At 37.1% G+C, this 26,445-nt stretch overlaps 1 protein-coding gene across 1 annotated transcript in view; it reads left to right on the top strand.

Annotated features, from left to right (window-relative positions):
* The window catches only part of CDK5RAP2 (CDK5 regulatory subunit associated protein 2), a 78,563-nt gene that overhangs the window by 41,749 nt on the left and 10,369 nt on the right, over positions 1 to 26,445 (top strand). Inside the window, 15 exon segments of the mRNA XM_038164899.2 lie at positions 178 to 273; positions 986 to 1,033; positions 1,652 to 1,842; positions 4,005 to 4,470; positions 7,585 to 7,852; positions 9,278 to 9,394; positions 11,619 to 12,219; positions 14,163 to 14,395; positions 15,954 to 16,002; positions 16,820 to 17,007; positions 18,150 to 18,275; positions 22,646 to 22,762; positions 24,200 to 24,389; positions 24,605 to 24,726; positions 26,098 to 26,346. Of these exon segments, the coding sequence (XP_038020827.2) occupies positions 178 to 273; positions 986 to 1,033; positions 1,652 to 1,842; positions 4,005 to 4,470; positions 7,585 to 7,852; positions 9,278 to 9,394; positions 11,619 to 12,219; positions 14,163 to 14,395; positions 15,954 to 16,002; positions 16,820 to 17,007; positions 18,150 to 18,275; positions 22,646 to 22,762; positions 24,200 to 24,389; positions 24,605 to 24,726; positions 26,098 to 26,346 (3,061 nt within the window).

The following is a 26,445-nucleotide window of genomic DNA, read 5'->3' as shown; positions in this document are numbered from 1 at the left end:
TTTTTTTTATATTAATTTCCTTTGATCTTGTGGAAGAAATCTAATTCAGTGTTTGTTACTTTGTATTACAGGCTTTTTTTGTTTTCTTTTAAGACATGTCACTGACTTATTTATGCATGTTTCATATCACAGTATTTTTTTGTGCTACATTTTCACGTCATTCCATACTTTGTGTAGTTTCTTGAAACAACAGAAGAGCCTGTGATGCAGACTGAAGATGGTGACAATGACAGGAAGATGCAGAACAGTCAGTTTTATGAGAGGGTCAGTCAGGTAGGACTCTGCTCTGGATACATAATGTTACACTACTCTCTGCATAGCCTTTAAAATTCTTGCATTCTTAGAACACAATGTCTTTTGCAAAAAAAAACATACTTTTCTCTGTATCTGATTTTGCTTTCAACTGATTGTTATACTAAAGAGTTTCTGAAAGCTTCTGCCTGTGTTTTTCTGCTGCTAGGGTCTTCCAGTCATGATAATTTAAAATCTGGTCCTTATTTGTCTCCTGTGTGAGTACTCATAATCTTCCTTAATGGGGATGATAGCAAGTTCCATTTCTTTATACACACACACTCAGTTTCTTCCTCGCTAATCTTCAGATTCCCTTACAGTCAGGCCTCTAGTACAAATTGTGTGAGATTCTTCTGTTGATGAGAAAATATTGGACATCCTTCTTCAGGGTTGAAATACTTGATATCGTGGTAACTTGCTGAAGACATTTTCATACTTACGTAAATTTCTGGAATCAGCTTTCCTCTGGTCATTCAAAATAAATGTAGGAGAAAGCATCACAGGATAAGAAAATCACAGTGGAATGAACCTCAGAAGATCACAGATTGCAATTAAAGTTGAATGTTTCTAGTTGTTTGAAATTGTTAACATGTTAAAATCTGACACAAGTTGGCACATTTTGACTGGTTATGTTGGCGAATAATGATGTTCTGTTCTTTGAAATTTGTAATTTCTGTGTTTCTCTGTTTACTAGGTATGCCTTCAGCTATCCGTGGATTGTCCTTCTGAGATGGATAAACAGGTAAATGATGTATTGTAAAGATTCTCTTAACCTCATAAACATCTTAATCTCTTACTGCTGATGTATACTGATGGAACTGTATCCAAATGGATCCAGTCTGAACTCTCATGTAGTTGATAAAAAGATTCCCGTTGATTTAAATGGGGGTAGAATTACTGGAGAAACCCTATGTAGAAGTTGTCTCCGGTGTAACATAAATGAAGTTGGCAGCTTGTAAATACTATAAGCTGCATTCTGTCCTTGCCATCAGGGTTTGCAGCTGGAGATCCCAGGACAGAATTTGGTACTTTTAATATAGATGTTTCAAAGGTAAACTAAAAAAAAGTTAGCTAAAATCTGCAGGCAACATTCCAGAAGTTTCGTACGTATTCAAAGATAAATACCCTCAGGGAAATCTACTTAGTACTAAACAACTGATCACCATGAATTAATCATATGAAATAGATGTTCATTAGTTTTTCTATTAATAAATAGTAAGTGAAATGTCTGTGGATGCTTCTTAATGTAGATAAAGGTCATCAGAAATTACAAAACCTGATTACAAAAAGATTACAGCCATAAATTTAATAGAACATTGCATACCTGTCTAATAAGAAAATGTTTGCAATTTTTTAACAGATAACTCCATCAGGCTATTCAGAGAGTTTCTGCAAAGATAGACATTATAGGAATCCAAATAAGCCTCAGTTTGAACATGATACAACTGGCAAACACTTTGGCAGAATAGGGATGAGTGAACATGAAACAGAAGAGATGAACTTGCTCACATCTCTCTTAAGAGAAAATAGAGCATCTGTACTTGAATCTACGTAAGTATGTGAGAGATGCACTGCTTTTGACAGTATTTCTATTTGAGAAGAGAATAAAGTAATTTTGCTAAAGTGAATTTAGATAATGGCACTGTCTAATTTACCTGAGAGATTGGCAAGGCGCCTTCAGAGCCATTTTAGTCTATCATGCAATTAAGTAATTAGGAAACATACTATCAGTCGAAATCCTTATGAAAAAACCATTACAAGAAAAAAACTCTCTGAAGTTATTGATATATGGAGCTTTACTGTACAGAGGAGTTGTTTTCAGGATGGGGGCTAGCAGAGCTAAAGGGCACAGATGATAATATGTAGTACTGAATTTTTTTCTTTTTTTTTAATATTAAAATATCTGAAAGCACAGGCCAGAGAGTGGTGGTGTGGTGGAAGGGATGAATCCATATTGCTGTAGAAGTGATACGTGTGAGAAACTGAGGATGGAGGAAAAGGAGTTACAGTGACTGCAGTGTTGATTTTGAATGGACATTGCTGGTACACTTCATGGCCTCTGTCCTTCCCTCTGAATAGCTTGGAAAGAGGCTTGCTTTCTGTTGGCAAATCTGTGCCCATGTGCTGCAGTTGACTAATGGGTTATTCCAGTGTAAGCCACTTATAGGGCTGCTGAGGTGAACCATGTTATAAGTACTTAGGCCAGTTTTGAGTCTAGTTTAACAAATGTACATGTATGCGCACAGGCACTACACTACGATGTAATCCATTCCCAGGCAAAATGCTCCTTTCTGTAGGACCTGGACAATACCAAGAAAGAAGTTGTAGAGAAAAAACGCATCATCATTACTTTTTTTTCCCCCAATTTTATGCGTTTAAACCACTTAATCTCCTGCTTGAAAACTGAATTACAACTTTGCTGGAGATCACTTTCATTTTTCTTTTTGTTCTTTCCATGTTCTAAGCCTATATACAGTATGAGGGGACTTTTTTTTCCAGTGCCCATCAGTGTCATTCCTTCAGCGAGCCACACCACAGTGCTTTCAGAAGAGCAATGGGAATGACCTTCCCCATACAGAGTGCAGTGCTGGTAGCAGCATGTCCTGTGGAGTTACACAAGTCAAATCCTGTTGTGGGTTCAGGATGCACTGTAGTTCACTTTACTTGAGCAATTCTGTGTTTTCACATTACTATCTAAAAATCTCCAAGAGGCATAAATGGACTTAGTTGCCAAAGCACTAGTTAGTGACAAATGAGGGGATGTTGCTCTTAGAAGATGAACAGATAACATTGTTTTATTTGTTAACATTACTTAAAAGTCTGCTAATGAGTGATTCCAGCACCATCATCTTTAGTATTTCAGAGTGTAATCTTTTCTATATCCAAGTATAAATGTCCTGACTGACTGGTGATGAGCCTGTGCTTTGGGTAACAATTCTCACTAATGACATTAAATGCCAGACAAAGACATAAAAAGCCTAGTTAGTTTCTACAACTTCAAATGCTAACTGTATAAATATAGTTGTTTTAATGCTGGTTTATATGTTTAGTGGCACAAACTGCTCTTTATTGGAGACATGAAATCATCTGTAGAATTTGAGGACTTGCTTATGCCTTAAGTGCCTCTTATTTGGCTTCAGTTTCACTTAAAACATTGCTTTCTAAACAGCTGTTGATGGACCCCTGGTTATCTGTGAGGCAGTTTGTTGGTCTGTAGTGAGTTGTTTCTGCAGGCTTTTGGCTGCTTTCTCAGTTTCCAACTTCTATGTTACGCTAGAAATACATGAAGGGACACATTTCAGCAACACTCAACATCTAGAGTCTCCCGTGTTTTGGTGGGAATTTTGTTTTTAAGGTATTTCAATCAGTGAGTAAACTCATTTGAAAACCCATTCCTGTTTCCTATATTACTGTTATGTAAGCAATTGATTTAGCTACCAGAGGTTTACTGTTTGTGGATGAGGAAAGGAGTGATAGAGCATATATGGTTACGAATTCGAGAAAAACATTGATGAGATAATGTGTTATAACTCTTGCTGTGAAAATGTTTCAAAACCTCTGTTCATTAGTGAGTAATTCATTAGTGAATAAAAGAGTCTCCTGGGAATCTCAAGTATGTCAAGACACTGCAAAAGTGTTTCTTAGAAGGTGTTCTTGTTTGCTTACATAAAAATAAAAATTCATGCCTTTTCTTTCCTCCTTCCTGAGTATAGCAGACAAGAACAAATGAAAATTGTAAATGAACTGTTAGATCATCTGAACACAACTGAGCAAGAATGTTCAAGTGAAGATATAGAGAAAAAGGATGAAAAAGATCTTAGGCAAATGATTATTCAACTAAGAGCTGAACTCAAACATTTCAAGCAGGTCAATAAATTCTTAAAGCAGCAAGTAGAATTGAAATCAACTTTTGATGGGAAAGAGAAGCTTTATCCAGATGCAACGCCACAGATTAATAAGGATATTGAGTTGTTGAAAGTGGAATTGAAAGATGCAGCTACACAAACAATGACTTTAGAGGGTAATGTCATGAGATTGAAACATGAAGGCAAAAAAGGAGCCTCAGAAGAAAAAACAAAATATTCAAGATTAAATGCAGAAAGAGAACATCAGCAGGAAAATGTGTTTAAGAAGGGCGAGCAGCATGAAAGAATTTTTTTTTCAAGGAGAACAAATGAAGTAAGTTTATTTAAGATTCTCTTTTTACTACTGAGGGGATAGATGTACAAAAGAGAAAAGTATGTTTCATTTCTAATATTAAATCTTGCTTTTGTGTAATTTTTAAAATTAGGAGAAGAGATATATGCCAAATATATTTAAGATAATTGTTCTTAATATTTGAATCTTTTCATCATGCACTTCAGTGTGCCTTAGACCATTAATTAATTGAGTTTCATTCCTCACTGGGACTAGACACTAGTGAATATTATTAGCTATTTGGAAACAGAGAAAGTTTATAGCATAGTGGCCTGATTCTGTACAGCCTTATATCTCTGCTCAGATGCTCATAAAGTGCACAACTAAGAGACAAATGAGGTCTAGAAAATTGAAGACGTCCATAATGTCTCAGAGCATGCTGGTGAAGACTTACTGGTAGATTTCAACAATCTCAAATCTTAATTCTGTGCTTTTATTAGCATCTAGCTTTGTGTCTTGCTCTTACAGAAGTATGACCAGTAGCACTCTATAAAACTGTGGGGGCAGTTCTTCATATTTGGTTTGGAAAGTAGGTGCACAGAGTCTGCTTTGTGAATACAGACTTAATTTGCTTATGCCAGTTCAGTTTTCAAGCCTTTTGTAGGCAGGCAGCCTCTGATCCTAAACAAAGAGGTGGAACAATAGTGTCTACTAAAGAGTTCATGTGTATTGTTTCAGTAGCAGTTATAGAAGCTAAGTTGAAAACTCTTTGAAGATCTTAGATCTAGCAGGGGATACAAAGGAGAATCTTGCTTTTTGACTTCATGCACTTCTAACAGAGAATGTTGTAGCACCTACTGCAGGAATGGCTTCCACGACTTTAGTGATCAAGCGATTTCTGAGAGCTAGTGATTTGTGTTCCAGCTTGTTCTTATTCTCTTCATTTTATTAAAGGAAGCTGCTTGTAAACCATGAGATGTTGTCTGTACTGGAATAAGCATCTCTGTATGGGATTTTAAGGAGAGGATTTTGGCATGCATGGTTGGTCCCTGGAGAACACCCTAGGGAATTCTTGCCAATCTTAGGAATAGGTTGTGATACACCTGAAAATCAAAATCCAAGTTACTCAGAAAAGCAACGTCTTGCTTCACCAATCAGCTTACATGTAATCAAACTCTATCAGAGCATCTTCACTTGCTAGCAGAGATTCAGTTACCTTCTTCTAAGCTTTCCCTATCGGCGATAAATTTTCTATCTTTAATAAAAAAGAAAGGGAAAGAGAGACAATAATTAAGACAATAAGAGGGTATGTGGTCAGTTGTTTTTGGCAGGCTACTGTGATAGCTGTGCCCATGTCTTTAGGATGCCTTGGCTAATCTGACCAGGCCCTTCTGATGCAGAAAGGAGTGGATCTGTTTGCTCTGTGCTACCCAGGGCAGCTGGCTTCAGGAGCACATGAAGAGATGAGGGCAGGTGGAAATGAGGAAGAATAAAGATGGTTAGTAGGGGGTGGGTTTTGAGATCCTAGCTGACCTGTCAATGAAGATCTGTTTGTGATGACTTGCTTAAAATCATGAGTGATGTCTTTGATTTGCTGGTCTCACCTCTCAGGAACGAAGGACAATCTCTCTGAAGGCAAGCAGAGGCCTGTCTGCCCTCCACGGGGAATACCAAGAGTTCTTTCTGCAATTCTGGTCACTGAAATCTCTTTTTTTCAATTTCCTGTTTTCATTAAGTTTCAGTATAGTGTTTTGGTTCATCATGGTCTAGATACCTCTCTACTTTTATGAGTTACAACATCCATGCAGTTTAAAAGTCTTCTTGTTTGGTCTAATCCGGTGTATCGGGTATTTCTGAATGGCTTTTATAAATAATTTCAAATAGCCTGGTGAACTGGACCTTAAGTAATCTGGGCAATGTGTACGTATATACAACAGTCCCGAGACAGGTGGAAATTGTTCAATATTATTAGTGCATTTTAGTAAAACTAGCAGGAAATTCATCCCAACTGGATTTATTTTTCAGTTTCCAAATGATATTGTATTCACGTATGTACGAAACGAATTGAGTATGTCATTAGGAAAATGGAACTTGCTTTTTATTATTTTAAATTGTGTAAAGACTATAATTCCAAAGAAATGAATGTGAAAAGGTATTTCAGAATACATTGGGTGGTAAAAGAAATTACAGGACTTTCAAACTGGTGGAGCAAATGAACGGTGAACGAAATAAACTAGATCTATTTGAACATGCCATTATTGATTTTTATTATTATTACACAGCATTTTATAACTCTCATCAGCATATTGCATGTTTTTATCTTTTTGGAGATAGCATTACTTTATGCTCTGTGGTTTAAACAAGGACACATTTATTTTGTGTGGAGTCTTCAAGAGGTGAGGGGTTAACATGTAAGCATTTCCAATAAGAAATTTAGCTTCTTCCAACTCCAATGATGTAATGTTGGTTATAGTAGGAGATGGGAATCCTACAGGAGCAATGCATAAGAGTGTATTGGTAATGAACTATTTTTGTTCATAAAGAATTTCTCTGTGGTAGAGCAAATTTCCTCTGCAGCTGGTGGAAAGCTACGTTCATTTGCTCAAAGGTATCAGAGGGCTGGTTTGATTTAGTACGTATTGGATGGAGAGAGAGGAAGAAAGGAAGTATGTTCAGAAATTCAGGAAAAATTAGAAAGATCCTCAATTTTTTATATTTAAAAAAAAAAAAAGGATTTAAGGGAAACACAGGGCTGTCTGATGTGATACAACTCATCAGAGTGGGAAGTAGTTAGAAATGTCAGTTTAGGTAATAAACTATTTTCCTAGTGCCTATAAAAATTCAGGGTTAACTAATACACCTACTGATTAAAACCCTTTGCTTAGTTGATGGTGATTTCGCTGCCTTGCTTCATGGACTGGAAGCCACTCACCGTGTGGTTGTGGATGCATAAACAGCACTCACTCAGAAAATTGAACCGGTGGGGTCGGCTCACTGAATATATGTTTTCCACGTTGCAAGGGTATTACAGTCTTACTATTTTATGTGACAGTTGATTGAATCTTTATTTTTCCTGGAATACTAGCTTATACTTCCTTTACGTGACTGCTACATTCCCACCTGCCAACCTCTCATTTTATTCAATACCTTTTTCAGACTGATTCTGCTTTTCTGCCCAAGAAGTCCCGTCTGCCCATTCTCCTAAGATCATCCAGACCACTAGGAAATGTGCCTTTGAAACTTCGTGAGCAGAAATCAGATTCACAACTACAGCATCATACCAGGCTACCTTATGAAGATCTGAAAGCATGTGAAGTAGAAAACAAACAATTCCAAGCACAAACAAATGGAGAGTTACTATTGAGCGAGTTGGTAACTGAAAACCTTGAAGAAGAGCCTGCAGAGGAAAGCACATTAGTGAGAGGTAGATAAACAATTGCATATAAAAGCAGACATAATAACTTGTAATGCTGCTTGAAATAGAGTATTCTTTTCTTGTAGAAAGTAAAAACAGATCACTTTTACATAAGTACAATGCTGCTTATTCTTAATATTTATCGGGTAGGCAAATTATATATAGATGACTATATAGAAAACACTGTCGTTTTTTATTTTTAGTTAAATTTATCTTTGCTGCTAGAATGTTTAACAGCTTTGTATGGAATAGAAAGTCCCTTGTATGCATGGCATAATGTATATAAGAAATGACAGTTTGGGAGGGTGCCCACACATGCACATACATACATCAATGTTCAGGTAAATAAAAAATTTCCTTCATAGGATTCCAAGCCTAATGAAAACAGTAACGGAGACAGGAGAGTATAAAAATACGCTATTTGATTATGCTGCATAAACAAGATTTTCCAATATTCCACTGATCAGTCAAGTCATCTGTGTCTGTTTCCAGTGCAGCTGGGTTAATTTAAATTTACTTGTTGACAAAGTATCTGGATCAGCAATGTATGACAAATTTGTAAGGCAGAGAACAATGGGTATCATATAAAGATCTGGAGTGGTTAAAAAAATACATGTAGCAGTAAGATTAAAAACCGGGTAGAGATGTAACAGACAGATGAGGGACAGAGAAGGTGTAAATATAAAAGTAAGATTAAATCAAGCACCAAGTGAGCCACTGTCAAAAGCAGAAGTTGCAGAGGCTTTGCTGCCAACGGTAACATTATCATGGTGTGAGAAAGATATGGCATGACTCAATGGTACATACTGAAGTTGATTGGACTGTAGCAGTTAGTTTTGGTAGGTGCAAAATCCATGGAGAATTCTGAGAGGGAATGTACTTTTGAAATTGTATCCTGAAATTACCCTAATCTGTTAGCACTAAAGTCCTGAGATTTCATTTTCATACTGGTTTCTTTACTCTGCAGTAGAGAACACTTGTACTACAGACAGTAATTGTGAGACTTACTGCAATGGAAGTTTGCAGAAGTTTATAATGAGTTATAATTGGATGAACAGTATTGGATGAACTGTTTAACCTTTTCTCTAAGTTTAACATGAAACATTTAAAAATACACTAAAAATGATTAGCTGTTATATTGCAAGGGAGACTTGCAAATGTTTGTCTTCATTTGTTGGTAGGATGCTATTCACATCTTTATAGTTCAAGTATTTTTAAAAATGTGAAAACACTATTTCATACCACCAGTAATGTTTGTATTACATTCTCAATAGTTGCTCCTTAAGTGATTTTTCCTGTTCTAAATTGTCAGAGAATCAGGTTTGTGTGTGGGTTGTGATTTTTTTTTTAATTTGTTTTTAACTATCTCCACTTGATTATTTTTTTTTTCATTCACATACTGCCTTCTGTTGTCCCCCCTGCTATATTCTTCAGTCGCCTCATTGATCAAACTGGACAATAGTGGGGACCAGATAGACTTGCAAGATGTTGAACTGGATACAGGGGTCAAGAATGAATATCTAGTGGACAAAAATCAGCAAAACTGTCAAGGTAGAGCATTTAAATTGTGTGTGTATATATATATAAATATATATAAAGAAAAGTTAAAACTCTAGTGTCTTCTAAGTTGTGTAAAATTGTAATTTACTGCAGGCAATTGTCTCCTTTGCTGTTATATGTCAGTTTTAAATCTTGCTTATTTAGCTGGTATGGATTAACTGCTCTAAGAATCCCAGTTAGTCTTTTAAGGGTTATACTTTCAGAAGGGTCATGGGGATTTATGAGTATGGTTACCAGTAAAAATAATGAGTTGTGTGCCTAACCCTGATCTCTACTGCTAATGTCCTCACTTCTGAACACTTCTCTGTATTAAATATGTTTATTACTTTATGCTTCTGCATCTAGTTAAGAACTATTGCAATGAATCAGCTAAATGACAGAATTTTGCTTATCTGAGTTATTTGAAAGCATTCAACTAGGTTGAAACCTAATGGAATCATTTAATGAAAATGTAAATAGTCTTAGTGCTGTATATTAGGTGTTTCTACATAACCCTTTAGTCAGTTATGGGGAGGCTTGAATAACCTAGTTAACCTGTTGTTTACAAAATACAGAGGATTTGGCCAATTTTGGTTGCATCATTACTTTTACTGTAAAAGTGGTGTCATTGAGGCCAGTTAGTTAGTTTGCAGGATCATACCCTGCATGTGCCCTTTGTGTATATGGACACACATATGCACAGAGAGCTTATTAGTTCTTCTTTAATTAAAGGACAGTGTCTCATTAAAATCTGTAACCCATATTCTAATCATAAACATTTCTTCCCTAATACCTATTTTTATTTCCTGCTTCTGTTGTCTGGAACATTTGCATGAAACCAGGATTACAGAGTTTAAGAGTTCCTCTAGTATCTGAGTCTTTTTCCTTCTCAGTCCACAACCTTCCTTGACATCAGTGTTACTGCAGCAACCAGCTACAAAATCAAGGGATTATGCCTTTCAGGTAGAGAAGGAGGAAGAGAAGCTAATGAACTTAATGTCATACTCTCTTATTCCCTGTGTCTTCTTGCATTCATACATAAGTGTTTTCTGAGAAACATTTCTGTCCTGTGATTCTGTCACCCTTGGAATGACATAAATAATGGTGTGCAGCAATCTGTGTATCACAGAGAACATCACCCAGCTTTATTTTTGAATATGATGATATTCCAGTATTGCAGCTTCATTTTTTTTCCTTCTTTTAGGCTATATTTGTTTTGATTTGTCTTGTCCTTGTGCTTGTCTTGAAACTTCATATACAGCTGTCCCCTCAGACATACTGCTCTGAGTCAGATTTTGGACTGATTTAGAGCTTGAACCTGGGCATTCAAATTCTTCATAGAAACCAAGGGGATTTGAAAGTATTAAGACGTCTGCAAGATCAATGCAAGACTCCCAAAAGGGAGTTTCTAAGTAGCTGTGATCTTTTGCAGAACTAATAGAAGGCGAGAATTTAATTTACTGGTAACCAGAAAATACCATTTTCTTAGATGCTTACAGCCCTCTACATACATAGAGCTATTAACATAGAGTATATGTAGGAATATGTAGCTTTTATTGGTCTGAATCTGGGTTGATTGCATTACTTAGGAGCGGCAAAGTCAACTAAGAGATGTGCTGTGCATGCCAAATGAATGCCAGTAAAACCTTTAACACTGAACATTTGTATAGATTTTTAGAACGCATTTTAAAAATAAGTTATTAAAGACCCTTTTTCAAATTTTACTATTTTGTTGATAATCTTTTTAAAATTCCATTGACTTTATGCTCCAATTGGTTTTGTATAGATTTTGAAGTGAGAAGAAAAAGAATATTTAATTAGAAGTTTTAGGAAGAGCCATATAAGGTCACAGAGTCTACTTTTAAATCTCGGTGCCTTACATTCAAGGTTATCATTTTTTGTGGCTGGAAAGGACGGGGCTTCGTCAGTGTCTCCGATTCAGAACTGAATATAGCAACAGTAATTTTCAATCTTTTTGGAAAAGAAAGCAGATTTATTTTGAATATTGCTTGTTTGAAAGCTTATAAAGGGTTTGAAGTGTTTGATGTTCAAGTTGAGTTAATGGGCAAATCACAGAAAGAGGTGAAAGGTCCAAAACAAGTATAGTACGGTTCATAATTATTCTGCATTTTTATTCTGTTATTATAGAAGTAAATGAATTCATTCTAGTGCTGTTAAGAACAGAATGTCAGATAAATAAATATTAATATTCACACGCAAGCCTCCTGTTTTTCAGAAATGGAAAATCATCATAACATTAGCAATGTGAATATCCAGCATTCATTAAAAGAGATAAATGAAGACTTTTATTCAATGGAACATGAGGACTTTGACTCAGCCACTGCAAATTCAGGTTCCAAGTGCCTGTGTTCTCTTAAATTGAGTGTAACAAGTACAGATGCACTTGATGACTGTGAAGTCCTAGATGATAAAGAAGAACTGAAACAAAGAATTAAGAATATGAAGTCTGAGCTTGAAAAGTACAAAAAGTTCGTGTTTCATTTACAGACCTCTGACCAGCTTGTATCGAGTGGTATTTCCAACATATTTTTGAGTGACACAGCCTTGCCTGTGGAAGGGCATGTTATGCAAGGGCAAGATACAGCTATGCAAGAAATCAAACCATTTTCTAGTTTACATCAACCTATGGGTTACGAGATCCACGCAGAAAATAGGAATTCACAGTCTTCAAAAGTACCTGATGCGTGGACAGCACAAAACCTCAGGGAACTACTCTCAGCAAATGAGGAAGGCCTTGGAAAAGAGCAAGTTGCAGATATTCATCTTGATGAAGTGTATTATCTTCAAAACAAACTGAGAGAAGCATTGCCATCCAAGTGAGTAAAGTTGTTATTGCTTCATGTTCCTTTTTGTAAACAGCACTACCAAATAATATAGGAAGGTAATATGAAGGTAATTTTATTCATGGACGAATGTGTAACGGTAAAGGATAAATTTCACTAACATTAACATAAAGCAGCTGAAACATTTACTTAAGAGAAGCCTTGAAGTACAAAATATTATTTCTCTTAGTACAGAACTATTTCCGATAAGCTCATAACATCCTCTGTGCTATGCCACACTCCTGTGTCTCTCCCCACACCTCAGGCCCACAACAACTCTTTGCTGCAAGATGTCCTCTCTAAGCAAAGTCAAATACCCTTAGGTCACTCCATGGGTTGGGATGACCATGCTAATCAAATATTTACAGTTTTGCAGCTTTTCCTTTTTTTCATGTGACAAATAGAAGAAAATGGAACATCCCATTTAAGCTATAAACATTTCTGTGGGGAGTTGGCTGACAGATTTATGGTAGCCCTTCTGTTTGTGTGACCACACTTTATGTGTAAAATAAGAATTTGAGACTATTTATAATTTATTTTACAGTTGTGTGCTGTAGTGCCTCCTTTGAAGGATGTGAAAGTAGATATATATTGAAATTAATAAATGAAAGTTTATGCCATAAACATCTAAGCTAGAAAATCATTTATATGAGGCTGGAAAGTATCAGTCCTGTTTTTCATATGGAAAGACTGGGGGCAGCATTTCTGATAGCGTATGTACAAATCACAGGCATAAAATGTGGTCTCATAAGACAAAACTTTTTTTTTTTCCCTGGCTTTAGTATTGTTATTTGCCTGAGGGCCGTTAGAATGACAGGAAGGTATAACAAAGAAAGGGATTCATCCTGTTGGTTTTCTTTGGAATGCTTGGATAGAAATGTTTGGACACGTTGAGCAACCAGCAGCACAGACAATTGTATATCTCTTAGTATTACTGTCATAAAATACGGTCCTGCTACCTAGTGCATATAAATTTACATACCTTGAAAATACAACTCTGTCATATTACAAAGGGAGATCTGACTGTAAATTAAGCAATGTGGTGGCGTGGATCGCTGTGAGGTTTTTATGGCCACTGTCTAGGACAACAACATGAGTCACAAGTGAGAGACCCAAAAATGAGTTACATATCTTTTCCTATACAAATGACAATAAGAATTGCATAACAACTCACACCGCCATACATTTTGTTTACGTACTCTTTTGTTTGACTTTGTGCACTTTTCAGATCCTTTCCCACTTTTCACTCTTTCCACTAATGGATGAATCTGTAAAAAGATGTGTGATACAGACAGTTGCATTATAAAGGGGATGTCTATAATCACAAGTGCAGAATAAATTCAATTGATCTGAATTGAAATTTATACCTTAGCTTGTGGAGAAGAGTTTGGACACTACAGTAGTTGTCATGGGCACATCTCTGGCAATAAGCCCTCAGAGATATGTAGGATTTGTCAGACTAGATGAAACCATGAGCTCAGAAAGTCCAATATTGTGCTCCTGGCAGCCACTATATACAATTTCAGAAGGGACAGCTCCATTTGATCTTCTATACTGAATTAAAAAAACAGGAAAAAAATAAGTGTAATTTTAAAAATTCTCTTCATGTATTCAGTCTTACTTGCTTTGCTTTGGCACCTTTGCATGCCATCCAGGTTACTTCCAGGCAGACAAACAAGTTCATCATTTTAGTTTCTGCACATCTTACAAATGAAGCAGTTAAGTGCAGGATAATAACCCCCAAGTTATGCCCATAAATACAAAACTCAACAGTTAGAGACAATATATTTGTCATTGTGGCTGTAAAAGCATTTTAAAAGAAAATTGAGTCACATAAAATTATAGCTTAGAAATATAAGTTTAATTCACTTTTTATTTATATTTAAATGTTATTTATGGTCAGAAAATTGCTTTCAAAGATAATTTCATTTTCTCAGATATGATTCATTAGTTCATTCGCAAGCTCAAGAGCTTTCCTTTCAACACCAACAAATTAAAGAGATCCGCGGTGGTTGTGTCACTTACCATCAACATCTGACGAGCCTTATTAAAGCTTTTGAGGAACTGCTTCAAGCCAGTGATGTAGATTATTATGTTGCTGAAGGCTTCCGTGAGCAGCTGAATCAAAGCGTTCTATTGTTTGAGAAGCTGGAAAGGAAATTCCTATATGGTAAGTAGCAGTGTTTTGTGCTTATTGTTTGAGGCGTGGTAGTGTTCTCAAAATGTGTAGATTTTTTGTTTGTGTGTAAATAAAACCTTTACTTCCTCTTTCCAGTGCTTTAAATGTTTTATATGGAGGACTGCCTTGGAATATAAAATTGTAATCCTCCAAAAAGACTGGATTTTAATTTGGTAGTTGCCCTCCATATTGGCACCTTCCATTTTGAATTGTTTATACACATGCTTACTTGAACTGTTCAAAACACAGTGGTTATGGTTTAATAAAAGTTTTATTTTAGCCCTAACGTCACAAGTGTGGCTGTTTCTCTCCCAACAGCTGGCAGTGCTTCCACAGATGTCAGCTGCAAAACTGGCATCTTTAGCCAAACACTTGAAGTGGCCTAAAATAGGGACCCTGACCCCTACGTCTTCTTGAAATTGGTTCTAGAAGATCATTTTGCTCTGAAACATTCAGGTCCTAGCCATAGAATGATCTGTATTCTGCCTTTCTTTAAAGATAGTGGCAGCATTTTGCTGGTTTTGATTGTTCATAGAAGGAAGCTGTATATGAGAAAAAGGTATTACGGCTAGTGTGTCATAGCAGTGTAATAAAAGATTGAGTGTCTTCAATGATTTCAGTGGCTACAGAGATTCTTTGCATTACAAATAAGAAGACTGTGTTGTGAATAAAGATTAAATGTCTTTAAAAAAAAAAAAAAAGGCATCAAGCCAACAGATGGTATCCTATATACTATGAAAAGTCACTGACAACTGAGACAATTCAATATATCTAACACAATGGTGTTGCATTGAATCACACATTAAAATAAAATGATGTTTGTAGGGCGATAAAGAACATTCAGCTTACTAAGAATTGACTGTAAAGAAGAAGCATAAACAACCGTCTGTCTCTGCATTTCCATCCTGACCTTCAGTTCATTCCCCAGAAATTTCAGCTGTGCAACTCTTGCCTGCCACTTTTGCTTAATTGCACAAAAATTTTGCAGTATGGGGAGCCAAGGTGACACCACACAACTCTTATTTCCTAATTCAAATTAGTGTCTGAATCCCGGTCCCTAGCACCGAGTTGTGCTTATGCTGACTCTGTGCCACTGAGAATATTGCAGGAAGAGTCCTGTGCATGCCTGTTTGCTAAGGACAACTGGTTAGCCTGGCTCCAGATGGAAAAAATCCAAGCAAGATGGAGTTGTTCTTTTGCAATTTTTAATGCAGTAGCAGTGATGTGTACCCCAATCCTTTTGCAGTATAGCACAACTTTTCAACTCTGTGTGCTAACTAAAACACTAAGGCTGTAAAACCTGGCACATATGTTGCACAGTCCTTCCTTTGACATTTTTTGAACCCCAATGAAAGTTTTGCTTTCTTGCTGTGCCATAAATAGTTTTGCTCACGTACAGTATTTGACATTAATGCACAATGTGTTGAGTGTCTGTTGGCTTCTGTAAATTCTCATTAATTTACCATTCTATATATAAATAGTTTAAGATGGAGGGGAAAGAAGTGTTATTCTTAATATCTGTTTTTAATCAGATGTTTTTCCTTTGCAGAAGAGTCAGTAGGTGCAGAAGTTACTATACTTTATGAATTAGCTCAAAGGTAAGAGTTAACTCATGTTACCTAAATACCATGTTATTTGATAAATTGGTAAGGATGCTCTATATGTTGTAGTCCACCTTCAACTGTCTTACTTTTTGGTGAGTGCTTTGTTTACGGTGCCTGTTTCATTAATATCCATTCTGTTAACAGAATATTCATAGAAAACAAACTTGGGCTTTTTTTGCTGCTTCTCAGCAAAGGACTGAGATACTGAGATGAGACTTCATGCTACCAAGCTTTTTCCTTTCACGAACAAACATAAAACGTTCATTCTTGTGCTGAATACACCAAGGTGTGTATTTAGATATAATCCTAATTGCAGCTGCCAGGAAGGGTAGTTCTTCTGTTTGCGTGACCTTGGGGCTGGCTCAGGATCACCAGAGTACAGTGGTGTTGAACTTCATTTTCAAAACACCCTCATGCTGAAGAGAGAAGCATAAGGGTGAAGGTGAAGAGAGCCTGTGTTGTTGTTATGCTGCTCATGTTGGTTTTATGCCAGCCTGGGATTCTTTTGTGCTACAGAAATCCTCAGCTGCCTGTTTAAGGCAATTTCAGGTCCCCTTAATGCAAAGCAGACTCAGCTAGCACTGGAACGTGAACACTAGGCTTGAGGTTTATTGATTATTCCTGCTGATGTAGTGAGGTGTAATTTTCAGACCTGATACCTTCCTCCAATGCATAGTTCTTTGTCATATTTGGTCACATAAAGTCACTTGCCTAACCTGAGTCCTGTAAACATGACACCGTGTTCTCAGTTTATGCTTCTGAAACAATAAAATAATTTTTGTAATTTAAAACATTTTGCTTTGTTCAAAAGGGAGAATGAGAAGAACACCACAATGTACCAGCAACTTAAGGATGAATCACCTGTACCATCTGCTCTTCATAGCTTGTCTGACTTTGATTTGTCAGAAAAGTCATCTCTTGGATCACCAGAGCACAGACACGACCTAGGAGAAGGACAACATGGCACACTGGCGCTTCTGTCAAATAAGTTTCCCCCAGGTAATTTTTTTTCCCAATGAAGATTCAGTAGATATTGGGAAAACGTGATAAATAAGACACGAGGGAACTAATTAAGAAATAATGAAGAATGTTTGTCTGCTTCAGCTTTCTAGTATCTTGCATAATCATTGCAATTTCAGTAATAAGGCATACAGAGATGACAGCGATTTGAACTACCTCCTGTTTGAAACAAAATTAACTATGATATTTTGTCTTTGTTGTTTTATACTATCATCTTTTACAGTACTCTAGACGGTCTTTAAATAGACAAGTTATGAGGGAAAATAGACAATTGTCAAGAGATTATTGCATTGAAAAAGAGAGGTTTTCTAATTTTATAAAAGCCAGTGTTGTGTTTCCTTGAGAATTGTAAGTGCTGCATAATTAATAAGCGGTGTCATGTTTGACCTGGATAGTTTCACTAAGCACAAGCAATACTTGCAGTAGTTTGTTATAGGCAACGATGAAAATTTAATAGCTGAGATAGCATGTACCGTTCAGGAGAAAAATATTGCAGAGTAAACCAGGAGTGTATGACATGGATAAACTGACAAATAAGATAGTGACAGTTTGAACAGATAAGTTCCTGAGTAAAGCTGAAACTTACAGCCAATGGAAGAAAAATTGTAGAATGGCAAAGCGAGAAGGAACAGGTACAGTAATGAAACTTGATAGAACAGATTTATTTATTAAGGTATGCATTGTGTAAGCCAAAGTCAAATTTATATCTGAGTTACTCTGGTAAGCTTCCTATTGTTATAAGGAAAAATGTGTACTATTGCTGTGCTGAGTCTGAACTGAAGCTGTATTGCAGAACTTAGGATATATTCCCAAGTCTAGGCAATGTTTTAACTACACAAAATTGTGATCTGCTACAGTTTTGTAGGAAGCTGATGTTTAAAAAGCCTTAAAACTGGACTATTGTTTAATTTACATTTTGGAGTAGTTTTCAGTGAATGTGTGTTTTGGGCCCTATATGGAAAAAAAAAACTTGTTATGGAGCCAGATATTTAGTGTCTAACATTTTGAACAGTTCAGTGTCATTTTTTAGTATTAATGCATATGAGGTTTGACAAGAGTACACAGCGGAAAGGAATACGATCATTTGCTCTAAATAAGAAGTGGTCTCTTGGTTTATTCAGAGTTATTAATGGAGCATCTTCAAGAAATTCGAATCCTGAGACAACGTTTAGAGTACTCCATAAAAAACAACGAGAGACTGAGGAAACAGCTTGAGAGACAAGTAACAGACAAAGAACTAGATCAAGGTAAGATATTTTTCCTGATAAATAAATCCACCTTTCCTGCTTAAAGCCTGAGGGAGTAAATGCTGTAGGAAACGTTTTGTGTCCTTTTTTGCGTAAAACTCATCCCATTACAGCTGGAAAATTATATGCCTTTCTCTGAATACTGCTGTGTCTTGAGCTGACATCAGCAGGCACAGCTTTTCCGTGCTTCCAGATGCACCCTGTGCCTTATCCTTGACTCCACTGCTTGCAGTGTGTCCAGTAGAGATGCACAAATCTTCTGTGGGATACAGGTCCACCTCAAAGCTGCAAACCTACAATTGCACGTATTGCTAAGAGAGCAGGACTACAGGTCTGCAGTGCTACTAGGTAGTTTTATGCCATTTGATGATACTGTGGTTGAATTTCATCCAGAAAATTGAAAGGCCTTCTAGTTCAGTTATCAGCAACCAGCCTGTTTTCTTTTGCCTTTAGGATATCATTATTGTTATAATGGACTTGGATGTTAGGATGTCACCCTCTTAATTCTCTGCTACGTCCAGCCAGGGGCAGATGCAGGCGAGAGCCAATTTTATCAACATAATTTCAGTTGGGACTGGGCCCAGAATTGCAAATTGCATTGTTGCTATTGGTACAAGGTAGGAATGCTGTGGAATAACTGCCCTACCTCTAGTCTCTGTACATTCAGGGTGGACAGTACACCGCCCCTGTGAACAGGACTGGTGGAGATGACTTCTCAGGAGTTCTCTGTCTGCTTTAAAGGCAGATTTCGTTAAATACAAAGTTGAAATAGCTGCAGTAGAGCACAGAGCCTAGTCCATGGTGTTCTGTCATTTGAATTGCTTGGTGTGATAAATATGTTCTACACAAAATGACATCGAGCGTTTTTAATGAGAATTATCTGACAAACTGATGCAAATGTCAACATAGAGTTAGTTGGTTTTCATTCCAAGCTCTAATATAAAGCAGTGGATGAAAATACTAAAAATAGTCATGCAAATTCAGAGTCACTGCTCACTGTTGTTAGCATTCAGCATCTTTGAAAGCTGAGCTCTGTGGTGCATTTGGAACTTTCCATGAAAAGGTAGCCAGGCTCTCAGTAAGGATGGTTTTGTAGCACCTTTTTGTGCCCACAGCACCAGGCATACTTTCCCACACGTTGCTCTCTCTATTCATGTTCTCCTTCCCACATTTCCCCCTATAGGAGAGTTGATTAATATGCAATATTACTCAGAGTGGAAGCAGGCGATAAATACATATATGCTTTCCTCTTACTCAGTTTCACTAATATTGACATTAGATTCATTATGTTTTACATCATACCCGTGATCCATTTCTGTTGTTGTTTAAATGGGTACTACCTACAAATAGCAGTTTGCTTTCAGGAATAATTTACACTGATGGAAAGGTGTATAAAAAAGCATCCATTTCATTCATGAAGTATTTACGCTGCTGGAAAGGCATACTGTTCTCTAGAAATAACCACACTGAAACACTTCCAGCTCTTTTACAGCTTCATAAAGATTCTGGCAAGGGCATCCATTAATGCAGGGAAAGTATATTTTCTTTATAAACTGTCTTATGCCTTCCATCTGTCTTCTTGTTGCTTAGTGCATCTACCAATGCATGGAGGAAAAAATTCAAAAAGGAAGGAAAAAACAAGTATGTGTTACAACAGTTCCTGTCTGTTACTGTGTTCTTTCAGCACTTTCTCTCAGTTTTGAAGATCTCTTTCATGGTATCAGATATGTGTGTTCTCTCCTCTAGTAGTGATGCTATTTATTTTTGTATTATATGTATATGCATATATATTTTTATATATTAATCGACTTTCAGTGTAAAAAGAAGTTCCTAAGTGAAGTTCAAGGAGATTTTAGCTTTGGGGCAGGCATAATCATTCAAAAGAGTTTTTTTTAACTTTTAACTTATTACCTTTAATCTGTTTTCCTTTAAAGAGGCCAAATAAGGTGTAATGTACTTAATTGTTGATGGGAGCCTGTTAAATTCATTTGATATTGAGATGTTGGTTCAAAGAAAGTCAATATATTGAATTACTCTTGTCTATCTGATAAATATTGTATGTATATACACACACCTAGCCACTATTTTTGCCATGCTATTTTTATTAAGCAGGTTTTCTAAGTATTTAAATGCCTCTGGGCTTCTAGTATTCTATAAATGACACAAGAGCTGGTAATGGCTACATCATTACTATAGAGCTGAGATTTGCAGTGCAAGTAGATCTGAAATAATTGCTTCAATCATTTCAAATGTGAGGCATCAAAATAAAATCAAAGGTTTAATTTTGAATTTCCTATGTTTCAAATGTTATTAACAGCAGTTAGCATTAAAAGGGAGGGGGTTGTTTGCTTTTTTTAACCCCTAAGTAACTAATGTATATCCTCAGACTTACCTTCTGCTGTAGTTTGCCTTTGTTTTGCTTTGTTTGGGAGTGAGTATTTACTTCCTTCCTCCGTGCTGTGATTTTCTGTAGTGCCTGCCCTTCAGTCAGTGCTTCCTTTGAAACCCTCGAGGTAGGCTTCCTTAGCGCTCACTTTTTCAGCATGTAACATAATGAAAACTCAAGTGTTTCACAATTGTAGGCCCTGATGCTTCACTGTACTCTGCTTGGATGGACCTTTGCATCTATGGAGAGCGTAATTGATGTCAGCAGGGCTCTGCACAGAAGTAGTAGTCTCAGTAGTGGGTCAAATTGCAGGATTGTGGCCTTATTACCACTGGCTCTACATTATCCCTTATTATGTAAGATAACTAATAGTTATATTCTAAAGCCTTTCAGTAGGATTGTGATAGCATAACTTTTCAAATAGAATAAAGCTGGGTGATGGGCAATAAATTAAATTAGAATCAAGATGAGACCATCAAGCCTTGCCACTTCAAGTTGAATTGCTTTGTTAAAATCTGAAAGGAAAAAGCCTTTTGAGTTCACATAGCTACCTCAACTCTTTAACATATAGATAGTAAAATGCCATTAGTGCCAGACTTCTAGAGCCTTTGAGTCTTTCAGTAACGACAAGAGGTGCATATCATGGCACACTACATCCCAGTTAGGTAGTTGGTAAAAGCTTCAATTGGGATTACAATAAAACGAGATTATTCAGAGGAAGTGCAGCACATCAAATTGAATTGAACTGCCAGAGCTGAAAGGCATCCTCCTCACACATTCAGCTAATTTTTTTGCCAGCTGGTTATTTCTCTATTAACCAAATAGTTGACACTCATGCAGTTATCTCAAGCACTAAAGCATTGTAGATACTGGGATAACCAATCAGCTGAAAAACACTTTTAATGGTAATGTTAATTCCAGTGGGTCCTGAAGTGTTTTACTGACTATAAATAGGTTAGAAAGGGCAATAGCAATTACTTGACTTTCATTTCAGAGGCAGTTGCCTTGCGAGTGGAATATGGTAGCTCTCAGGATGCACTGTACACACCGCTGGGGGATAAGCAGTGTAAATACAGGACGTAATGAGGATTATCTAGGCTGGAATTTGACTGATTGGATACACGATTTAGCGCTTATATTCATATGAATAGTGCAATGAGGTCCTCTGAGTAGGATTCATCAGCCTGAAGTTTCTAAAAGTCAGGTGTTAAATCCAAGCATTCCTCTTGGAGGCACTGGAGCGCAGGTACATCCCTTTGGAGCACAGCTCAGCCTCGGAGATGTGGAGAGGGTAGGGCGGGTGGATCACGCTCTGGAGGTGCCTGTTCCTCCCTGGGGTTATTGATGGAAGCCCTAGGTCGATCAACACTGGCTCAGTTGTATAAATCTAAATTAGCTGAAATTAAGGTACCAGTCCTCATTCCTGCAATTATAAATGGGTTCTCAGGTTGTAATCAGAAGCAGAGATGGTGACTCCAGCCCTATGCTCCCAACTGGCATGGTACCATATGGATAAAAAGGCTTGTTACTTCCAGCATTACCCACTGTTAATTAGTTTGTAAAATCTAGCAGTCCTCTGCAGTGGTTTCAGTGAATACAACAGAGTATGAACCAAGCAATACAGAAATATGGGTGAACCTTGGTACAGTGTGCATTATTTTAAAAGAATAGCAATGTCACAACGTGATCCTGTGTTTTGCCCTGTTGCATTCTTGTCTGATAGTTAAAGACTTCTAGGGATAATTTTGCAATTTTGGTAATTATTGTCCAGCAGTGGGAGGTACTTGTGATGCAGGGCCTTGGGTTACTTGGCATTAACCTGAACTGCCTTTCAGTCTGTAAGGATAACCTTCAAAATACAGAGGGGATAAATACTTTCATAACATGTTTTTCTGTGATTTTTTAAATTGTTCTTGTCTGGAAAGTTTAATAGTTAACGACCTAGAGATGACTCATAAATCATCTTTTATGTATATATTTATAGGTTCTGCAAACATCTTCAGCCGTGGCTCAGTGCAGGATAATTCTTTGACTTCTGAAGTACGTTTCCTGAGGAAGCAAAATCAAGTTCTGAATGCAATGCTAGCAAAAGGATCCAGAGGTAAAATGCAAAACTGTGCTTTACAGGAGTAGACTACAACTCATTCCAAATCAGAAAACAATAAAGTATTTACAGTCCATTAAATTGGCTTCTCCATTCTTCCCACTCCTGAAATTCTGTGCTCAACCGTAAGCATTCGTACTGAAGTTAACGTGATAAAGGAGTGGCAGTAATGTTCCTTCTCTCTGTTTATTTGTAGTGTTTTCCATTTGATGTGTGATTTCATTTCTCCATTCTTTTTACATTCCTTTCTTTTTACATGTTCTTTTTCTTCCCTTTGCCTTTCATTACCATTTTCTTAATTCTTTTTTCTCCGTGCCTCTGTTCCAAAGTCCTCTCTTTTAGTGCCTCTTGTTGCTTATTGTTTTGTTTACAATCTGCTTTTTGTTAATGTATTACTGCTTTTGTTTGTTTCCACGTCTGACAATATGATCTGATAATATCGGAGTTTCTTATTTATTTATTTGTTTGTTTGTTTGTTTGTTTATTTATTTATTTTATAGGAACCATAGTGAATAACACATTGTCAACCTTGAGATTTAAAATAATGTCAGTGTCTCTGGAGTTTGAGTTCTTTTCCTTTTATTCCTGGAGGCACTAGAGAAGAAAAGCCTCATGGATACTTCCTGCTTGTTTTCTTCTCAGTTGCTTTCTGTCTTGTCTTAGCTTAGCCTTTTAGAAGTGAAAGGCTGAGGATGCACCTTTTCAACAGCACCCGGGGATTACCGTTTTCATAGCCTTTCATAGAAGATGAGGAAATGATTTTCTAACAGCTGGGAGTTGGAATGACTCCGCTCTGCTGTTTCTTTACCAAGGGTGCCTCTTCCTTTTCTAATACTGAATGTAGGGTCACAACAAAATTAGGGTCCTTATAAACCTCTCTGGTTGCAGCTGTTCCAGTTTGCTCAGTTGCCCCTACCAACAATTCTTTGTCACAGGGAACTGCTTGTGCCAAGGAAAGGACTGCTGGCATACAGTTGGCTGGGAAGGAGAGGACAGAGGGACAAAGAGGAGTGTGGATTCTGCTCCCTGGAGCAGTCCTACTGACTTCTTTTCTTCCAAAAGAGAAGTCAGGTTTATTATTTTGTGAGGATTAGCAAAGTTCACAGCCTTCTTTGGGAAACTGCTGCCGCTGGTTTTTGAATGCCATCCTTCTGACCAGTTCCAGGTAGCGGCGGCATTTGGCGTATGAAGCCATACACAGTTGTTTATTGAGCTCTTTTATGGAACCCTTTGTGAATCTTGGGAGTTAAATGTTGCACTGTTACAGAAAATGTATCTAGCAAAAATCAATAGAAAATTGAAATACTGAAATCCTAAAACTCAGAAGAGCAGCTGTTATTTTCTGACAGTCTCTAAAAAAGCTGATTTTGTTAAGGAGCATCGCTTTAGTGGGTTGTGGGCATTACAAATAACTTGTGTTTCTTCTTGTTTCAGATAAACAAAAGGAAAATGAAAAGTTAAGAGAATCTCTTTCTAAAAAGAATGCAATCATTGAGCATCTTCATGAGGATTATGAATGCATCAAGAAAGAAAATGAAAGGTTGCAAAAACAAATTGGCAAAAAGGAGGATGAAACCAAATATCTGACATGTGAAATTTACAGCAGTCGTAATGAATTAAACAGGTATTGATTCTGTCCACATTTAGACATTCTTTTAGGGAAGAAAATTGTCAGTGTGACATGCATGTGTTTAGCCATAGCCATTAACACTAATGAGGTGCATAGATGTATTCAAAAGGCAAGGGAAGAATTGTGGGGGAAGGGGGAGTGGATTCTAGATTTTGAAATAAAGGATAAAAATTCAGCTGTTAACTTAGCATTTTATTGGAACTTAACAGGTTGCAAACAGAAATGAACATAAAGCAACGTCAGCTCTCTGAGAATGAGAAGTTACTGCAGTCGCTGCGAACTGAGATCAAGGTTTATGAAAAGCTGGAAGAAGCAAAAAGGAAGAGCACAGGTATAAATGCACAATGGATGTCTTGACCCATGCATCCCTTCCCTCTGAGTAAGATCTTGTCAAAAGACAGTACGGCTGGATTGCTATTTCTTTGTTTCTGCTTGGGTCTGCTGTGCAAAGCAGAAGCAACAACTGGATGATAAAATGCTGCTTTTTACTTGGAAATGTAACTGTGAGGTTGAGATACTTGATTATGTTCTGATTAGGCACACCCAATTCCCTTTACCTTTTTAGTTAAGCTAAGCCCGAATATTAAAAGTACAGTTGCTCAGGCTGAATAAACTTGGTGGGGGTTGTTGAGTATTTAGTTTTCATCTGAAAACATGCTGCTCCTTCCCCACGGGTAGGGCTTACTCAGGTAGCTTGTGCTTACTCTTGCCTAAATATGAGGGTAGTGTCTTCTCCCTGGGGCTTGAGAGAAGCGCTGGAACTGCTTTCTGAATAAGACATTTAATAATTTCCTGCCCACTTGTCTGTCATGGAAGGTGAGGGGAAGGAATGAGACTTACATGAGTTCTTTCCAGTGCTTTTAAGGAAGTTAGAGCACCAAGCAGCTGGTGGCATGGGTAGGTAAAAAAAGTGGAGTGCTGCTCAGTACTGCACACAGGATCCAGCTAGTTTTCCCTGTAAAGTTCTTATAAAAGGTGATTATTTTCTTCTTTCTACCCTGCCACCGCTGTATTTCATGCCTAGCTGCAGCAGAGCAGCCCTGTTGGCGTAGGGCTTTAAGCCAAGGCTGGCTCAGGGATAGAAGCAACCTTCCTGCAGAACTAGTAACGTAATTAGAGAGCAGCAGCACCCACCTCATGCTCTTGAATCCTTTCCACTATGTGGAGAACAGTTTGATTTCGGCATGGGGGAATACATGGAATTGTTTGTGTGCTGACCGCCTTCTATGAAAAGACAAATGCAGCCCTTGCTTTTTTGAGGTTCAAATTTGTTGCTGTGGTTGCCAGGTGATCACTATTTTCTTTTTTTTTTTTCTGCAGTGTATAAAATTAAACTCACAATTGTATTCTATCCCTCCTCCACACTCCAAGATCACCCATTTCTTTTTTCCCCAGACTGTGCAGTAATATAAAAATTTTGTAAATCCTCTTCCTTCTCTTGCTATTATATTTTTGCTTTTGGCATGAGACTTATTAGCTTTTATGGACAAAATAAAAAATAATTTTCAGCTCTTTAAATCTTTTGAGGGTTGAAGCAATTAAGATGTGCTTTTTTGTCAAACCATTATCTTAATGCTGTTTGTAGTTAATTCTTAATATTGAGGATAAAGCTGGCTATAATTTACTTGCTCAGCATTCTGATAATGGCTAATATTATTTTAATTGTTGAAGATGTTAAGTGTTTCTTTTGAAATTGTCTCAGATCCCAAATGTGATGCATCAGAAGAATTTCGAAAAGATCAGAATAATCCAGTTGACTTACATGAACTATTGACTGAAATACAGAGTCTGCGAGTACAGCTTGAAAGAAGCATCGAGACAAACAAGACTTTGCATGAAAAATTAGAGGAACAGCTTTCAAAAGAAAAGAAGGAGGAAGTGGGATCAGTGTCAGCTGTGAATATCAACTATCTTTTCAAACAAGAATCTCAGCATTATGCAGGAATGAATGGTACTGTGCCACACATGCTTTTGTTATGCTGTAGAAACTGTACCTTGTTCTTTAAAGATGCTCTTAGTGCTTTATTCAACATCAACTGTACAATTTGGG

The sequence above is a fragment of the Anas platyrhynchos genome, chromosome 18 (assembly GCF_047663525.1).
Source record: "Anas platyrhynchos isolate ZD024472 breed Pekin duck chromosome 18, IASCAAS_PekinDuck_T2T, whole genome shotgun sequence".
Taxonomy (NCBI): Eukaryota; Metazoa; Chordata; class Aves; order Anseriformes; family Anatidae; genus Anas; species Anas platyrhynchos.
Note: the sequence above shows the minus strand (reverse complement) of the source record. Positions and strands in the feature narration are given on the sequence as shown.